Source organism: Ceratosolen solmsi, unplaced genomic scaffold (assembly GCF_000503995.2).
Source record: "Ceratosolen solmsi marchali unplaced genomic scaffold, CerSol_1.0 scaffold6, whole genome shotgun sequence".
NCBI classification, from domain to species: Eukaryota; Metazoa; Arthropoda; class Insecta; order Hymenoptera; family Agaonidae; genus Ceratosolen; species Ceratosolen solmsi.
Window position 1 is genome coordinate 2,635,028 of NW_011948414.1, and position 7,241 is coordinate 2,642,268.

At 31.3% G+C, this 7,241-nt stretch overlaps 1 protein-coding gene across 4 annotated transcripts; it reads right to left on the minus strand.

Moving 5' to 3' along the window:
• Window positions 1-2,250: 2,250 nt before the first annotated feature.
• On the minus strand, window positions 2,251-5,969 carry Atg101 (autophagy-related protein 101). Of its 4 annotated transcripts, XM_011506631.1 has the most exons (4): window positions 5,652-5,969; window positions 5,084-5,251; window positions 2,971-3,081; window positions 2,254-2,820 (listed from the first exon to the last, which is right to left on the minus strand). In XM_011506631.1, exons 3-4 carry the CDS (start codon window positions 3,071-3,073, stop codon window positions 2,417-2,419), a joined length of 507 nt encoding a protein of 168 aa, XP_011504933.1. In that variant the 5' UTR covers window positions 3,074-3,081; window positions 5,084-5,251; window positions 5,652-5,969; the 3' UTR covers window positions 2,254-2,416. The 4 variants fall into 4 exon arrangements, with proteins under 4 accessions (XP_011504932.1, XP_011504929.1, XP_011504930.1 ...); XM_011506630.1 differs by having other exon boundaries at window positions 2,251-3,081; window positions 5,089-5,251; XM_011506627.1 differs by having other exon boundaries at window positions 2,253-3,081.
• Window positions 5,970-7,241: the final 1,272 nt, after the last annotated feature.

Sequence of the window (7,241 nt, forward strand, 5' to 3'; positions counted from 1 at the left end):
TGAATTATATCTTAATTAAGCCTAATCATGAAATGTTAATCTCATATTATGTTATTAAGACTTCATGGATTTTAATGATTTATTTGGCGTGTTTTGTAAGCATAAAACTCGGGTTAAATTAAGAAAAGAGAGACTGTTTTATACAGATTACCTGTACAGTACTTGTCAAAAGTTAGGAAATATCGACTGCTTCGGTCGTAACTATGCGACTCACATCCAATATGTGGTCGTATAGTATTTGGTAGTAATAATAAATAGATCTCATGTACTTTACGTGAAATAAAATGTATACATTGGGCCTCGGTTGCAATAATTACTCTTAAATCCATAGCAAATGTAATATACTATTTGGATATATACCTATGACCAATTTATTATGATATGATAAAATTAAAGTACTTATAACCGCAGCAACGAGAATGGCTTGAATATATCGCAATTCAATGTGGCCTATGGTTTTACTCTACGCGTGTGCGCGCACGCGGGCGTCTGCGTGTATCTAATGAAGTCTTGATCACAGTAATTCACTTTATATTAAATTCAGCAAAAATTGTCTGGATAATTTTCCTATCATTTCCGATAGATCTATTACACAAATTATCAAATAGTTTATAACGAAAATTAATCTAAGTAAATTTAAGTATTAACTATATTTATTTGACTTTAAGGCTTAATTAAGCTACATAACTCTACATGCTAATTTGTTAAACGTGTAGTTACAAAGCAATGAACCACTCCTCATTAGTTAAATTTGGCCATTCATTTCTACGTCAATGCGAGGAAGGGTTTCTAAAATCGCCACAAGGCACAAAGTTATCTACAAAAAAATAATAATAAAATAATCGGAAAACAGCAAACTATTGTTAATTGTGTAAGATTTATACGTCCTGATGCTTAGACTATTAACCTTGGTTAAGAATTATTTAATATGTGGAACATAGAAAATTCTTTAGCTGTCCCTAAAAACTTATCTCTAAATTCATAAAATTTTCGCATTTTACAACAAATAAGTATTGAACTATATAATTGAATAAATTTGTAGAGTAAGTACTCCAGCACTAGTCAACGATACAAATTTTCTAATCTTCTAATTAGTTATAATATAAATGGCAATTCGCGTAAGAGCCCATAACAAATATGCATGCGACAGTTGTCGTTTATTTTGCCTATTGAACTCCTGCGTGAAAAAGTAATGTACTGGAGTTTGAAGTATAGACCTGTTGAATTTTGGAAAAAAGCGATAAAGCGTCGTATCACTAGTGGTGTCACTTTCATAGGCTGGGGTACTTACTTCGTACACCACTCGCCCATCCTAGCAATGAAAGATTGTAATTATATATTAAACCGTGATAGATTACTTATCATTTATCAATGATGCCTTAAGCGTGCGTAAATTTTTGTTTGTTTATTTTTAGTATTACACATATCTGTTTACTATTATATCTTGAAGAATTTTCAAGAATCAATCACCATGCAAGTATACATTATTTTCTTCTCTATCAATTTATAATTAGATTGATCAGCAATTGTATTTATTCTTTATTTTGTAGATACAGGATAACTTAATTTAAGCATTTGTACTATACAAGTTATAAACAAGTTTCTGCAAAGAACATAGCTGCTGGATAAAAAACTGCTCTTTAAAATTACTAAGGATAAATTTTAGATTATTAAAGTAATTTGATATCTAGCTCTAGTATTATTAATGAAAAACGCGCTTATATCACAATTTTTTTTAAAGATGGGAAAATCTTTTTAATTTTTCAATGCTAATAATTTTTCTTAATCAGTTATTTTATAATTTTTCAAATTTACTAACTTTTTGTACAAAAATGAAACATTATTTACAGGAAGAGATTTCTTTTCTAATATTACACAGTCAATATGTCATTTAGAAATATCATACTTTAGCAAACTGAAATAATGTATTTAAAAAATAAATAAATACATTTTTATGTAACATTGCTTTGTCGGTAGTTTAGATTCGACGCCGCCTTAATAGACTTTTGGAGGATTACTGAGCACATATTTTCTAGAATCTTCAAATGTTCAAATTGAAATCAATCATTACTCCTTAACATAATCTACTCTTCGGCTATCATATATTATAAACATTATATTCCCAAATTAATTATTGTATATAAATACGTCTATGCGTAATTTATGCAATAAAAGTCACTGTTATAGTACACGTAAATTTTATGAACCAATTAATCATTTCAATAGACATTAAATTTTGAAAAATTAAACACAAAAATATCATAGAATTATTTCTCTCAATTAATAACAACTATTTAAGCATATTAGAAATAATATACAATCAGCATTATAAAACAAGAATGGTATACGCTCGAAAACAAAATGAATTAAGAAATCAAAACTAAATAACAACGTATCCTTCAACTATACATCACAACTACATTGACAAAGTTTCCTTGATCAGTTTTTTCATGGTATTCCCCATAGTGGTACTGGATGGTCCAGAGGTTGTGAACGAGAGCTTGAATAAATAGGGCTGTATATCTGGATACGAGGTATCGAAGATGAGATCAAGCTCAGCTTGATTTGGCATCTTCGGTAAATAGTCGTGTCGATTCATCACCTCAGTTATATACAAAATTTTATCCGTTAATAAGTCGCCGACTTTCTCGCGACAGATCTGTCTTTCGTGTTCCGTGGCTAATTTAATCAATTCGAGCCTGACGGTCCACACCTCCCAAGGAATGCACTCTGGTGGAAAAGGCCATCGATTCTTTTTCTTTTGAAAAAACTCCAAGGATATTTGACCTGAGCCTGGGCTCCCAGTTGAACGTAAAGCCTCTGAGAAACCGGAGATTTCACGTTTAAGAGTCTGATCTAAGAGAATCGATGAACAGCACACGTAGGTGAAGTCGATGAAGTCGCAGTCTACGTCTTGGTAGCCCACCGTACCAACCGAGTAAGTGCCTTCCTCTTTGTACTTGAACTTACCAAGGCTCCGGTGGAAGAGGACGCTATGAAAGATGCTGGCCACCGCCTCATCTACTTGCCGGCCCTCCATACTCAGCTCAAATAGTTGCGTTCTCGCGTTCATGATAACTTCTGAAATTGCAATATATTGTTATCGTGGACTTTCCTCTACCTCTTCTTTTAAAGCATAAACTATTTATGCGCCATATAAATTCTATTTTACGGACATTAAATGAATATTATTGTCACGTTTGATAAGACTGTAAATTTAGCGTTATATTAGTATTTTACATAAATAATAATTTTACGTGAATATGAATTTCATTTAGCGAATGGCTCATGAGAAAATACACGCACCTACAAATGATTCCTTTACACCGATTCAATGTAAAATGTCATTGTAAAATGTCATTTCAAAAGTATAATACATAGATATTATGCGAAGAATAATGTTTTATCTCGTGTAAAAATATTACAGTATAAAAATACATTTCAACAGTTTAAAAAATATTTCTTTTTAAAAATCATAGTCAAACTATTTATAATTGCAATAATTGAAAATAATTATTTTTAAAATAAAAAAAAAAAAATGAATTTAATTGTAGATTATACTTTCATACAGCTTGTTTCCATAAAATTAATAATTTATTTAAACGAAAATCGTTATAATTGAAATTCAGTACTAACTAGATATTATTTTTAATTAATATTGGATTTTCAATTTTATAAGATTTTGCATAAATGCATAGTCTCATAGTAGTAATATTTATGTAAACAACTTAATCTATTCTATTTCTAGTTCTAAATTAACCAAATATTCTAAATATTTAGATCTATATTAAAATCTAAATAATCTATTCTAAATATATTCTAGTAATTCTAGTAATATATCTAGTAATTTATTTATTTAACATTCTCATAGGATATTCAAATGTAACTGATTAAGCATCGAGTTAACTTAACAGAAAATATCCATTCTATATGATAATGACTGTCACTTTTTTATGTGAATTTTTTAAATTAAAAATAAATAAATATATGTTCGAATAAGGTGAAAATTCGTGCAGCACGTTCGCTATTTATAATTTTTAAATATTGCCAATTAAATAGAAGTATACAAAAATAACATTCTTTCTTATTACTTATTTTCATTTGATTACATACATATTTATTTATGATTCCACATTTGTAGAAAGATTTTTCGTATATTTGTACAAATATTTGCAATATATTTCTATTAATTAATTTAAAAAAAAAAAAAAAAAAAAAAAAAAAAAAAAAAAAAAAAAAAAACATAAAAGAGTTGAAAAATCAAATTTAACTGAGTAATTATTCATCGTTTTCTGAATTATGAATCAGATAAGAATGTCATTGCACTTATTGAATATAATTTAAATTATTAATTAGTTTTATGCAATGCTCGGCTACTCAACGTTACTTGTATTATTGTATAGTAGCTCTTCAACTTGTCAGTAGGAACTAGTGTTATTTTATATATTCTTGCAATACTTTTAAAAATAATATGTTGCATATAGCATAAGGACACGTTAATTACATTAATTTTATTATATTTACTATGTTATAATTAATGATATTATTAAAAATAAATAAATTCATATTATCCACTTAGTTGTATTGTATTGAAATCAATTAATATACAGAATACAAATTATGTACAAATTAATTAATTTAAAAAATAAATATATAAAATAGAATATAGAATATTTATTAAATATAGCTTGAATTAATAGAATAAATATTCTAATAGATCATTATTATTAAACGAAAATTATTCTATAATTATTAAAAATACGTTATTTATTTTTATTATATAAAACTTCATCAAACAATCACCTATGATAGCTGAATTCTGATAAAGCATTATTAGTAGTTTTGACAGCAAATTTAATATACTTTGTTATATCATAACAAGTATGAAAAAAATGAAGAGTTACAATGAGAATATTTACTATTTAAACGACGCATTAAATGCGCCATAATTGCAAACTAAAAATGCTTGTAAAACAAAAATGTATGTCAACATCGATGTGAAATTTTTTTTTTTTTTTTTTTTTTTTAATGAAAGTACAAGGGCAAGCATCACAAATATAAACTTTGATTCATTGTCTCTTACCTAACCTCAAATTAGTGTATCACTTGTTGAGGTATAATGCATTGTTGTGAATTCTGTAAGATCACATTCAGTCATTCGGTTTTAAAGGATAAACTTCGCTTCGGGTCTTGCATTACGAGCCCTCTCCATTACTACAACTCTAATCCATTTCCACTTCATTGAAAAGTCCTGCCAAGAGATGGAAGAAAGCAACTAAATCAGCACTAAAAATATATCATAGAATAATTAAAAATAAAAAGCAAAACAAAGAGAAAACGAGCTAAATAAAATATTCGCTCTTGAAGCTGAAATTTACGTACGGGCGCATATAGAGCAGTGGATATTATTTACGTAACTAACCCTAAAATTACGAATATTTACGAAACATTGTATTGCATTGTGTAACAAGAAGAGGCATAAGGTTTCTTACGAACAAAAAACAAACAAACAAAGAAATAAAAACAAGAGAAGAAAGAAATAAGGAGAAAAAATAGATTACTACATTCATCCGAGTTTCTCAAATTAGGGTTAATTTCTCGTTAAGGGTCTATATATATATATAGATATATGTTGCGCGTAGTTAGCTTACCTTGGACTCGTTCTTGCGTAAAGCCAATCAGCTCGAAAAAGCGTTGTATGAGAAAAAAAGAAGGTGGAAGCAACGCATCCGTAGATTATTTGTATTTAGTGTCGCATTACGGGACGTAAGCTTTTACACATTTATCGCGTCACATTTGAGATTTCCCATGGCGAAAATTTAAAAGACTACACTAATGCATTATCCAAAAGTAAACGGATATCTTTGTTTTGTGATTTCACTTTACTCGTGTGTTGTTCTATTGTTCTGCTCTTCTCTCGGTTAGCTGTCGTCCTTGTCTTTGTCCTCGTCTTCGTCTTCGTCGTCGTCGTCGTCGTCGTCGTAGTCGTAGTCGTAGTCGTTGTCGTTGTCGTTGTCGTTGTCGTTGTCGTTGTCGTTGTTGTCGTCGTTGTCGTTGTCGTCGTCGTCGTCGTCCTCGTCCTCGTCCTCGTCGTCCACGTCCACGTCCACGTCCACGTTTACGTACGGATCCAGGTCCAGGTCCACGTCCACGTCCGCGTCTTCGTCCTCGTTCTTCTACCTTATACGCTGCGTTTCATTGCTTACGAGGAATTACGCAAAGTACGCGAAATAGCGGTGGCTTTGGCATATAATGTGTACGCTACGTTTCCTTGACGCGCATTTGTCAGTAAACAGGAGCAGCTGTGCTTTGCGCGCATGGAGCACGCGCCGTTTCTCCCCCACCTAACGAGCAGTTGGTTTATTGCCGAGCCACAGTGTAACACTGATGCCAAATACCGTTCGAGCAAGCCATCGTGATGTTTACCAGCCGATACCGATGCCCGGAAGTGATTCGTCCGTCTCTGTCATCGGAGTGGCGACCCGCGTCGAAAGTGCATTGTGCACTGTGCAATCGCGCATTATGGATGAGCCAGTAGACGAGAATTAGATGACGCCGATGCTTTATCTGCAGTTTTTATTCGCCTTTAAAGCGAGAGAGAGAGAGAGAGAGAGAGAGAACGGGTTGGTTCACAGGCTCGATGATGTTTATTTAATTACTTGACAACAACCAAACCGAATGTATGCGATAGAAAATCAATCGATCGACTTTCACGCGCGTTAAAGGATTTGCAATTTATTTCCAATTGTTTACTTTCATCGTGTTGTTTATCAGTGTCGTAATTGTTATTTATCACGTAGAACAAGATGTTATTAACAATCGAACGTAATAAAAATTGTAATAATACGATTGCAATGTACGTTAATATTGTTCGCTATACGTCGTGTACTTGTAGAACATTTGCAATTTCACTGTAAATGAAAATTTATGAAAATATATAACTGATAAATTTCGTAGTTTTTCTCTCTCTCTCTCTCTCTCTCTCTATCTCTCTCTCTCTCTCTCTCTTTTAAATAAAAATTTAAATTTGAAAGTGCACGCAGCCATCAACGTGTAAAGATGCCATAAAAATCTACGATGGCTTTATTAAAAACATACTGCTCGTTCCACAAGTCGCTTTCGATTTAAATACTAAATATGGCAAAGCGCCAGGTATTTTGTTTAGAAATCATACTTATGGTAAAATCGCATGGTTTTTAGTACAATGCTCCCCCCCCCCCCCCACCAACACTACCCTTAGA

Coding starts and splice junctions, on each gene's coding strand:
- Atg101 (XM_011506630.1), bottom strand. CDS start 3,073: ATGAACGCGAGAACGCAACTATTTGAGCTGAGTATGGAGGGCCGGCAA.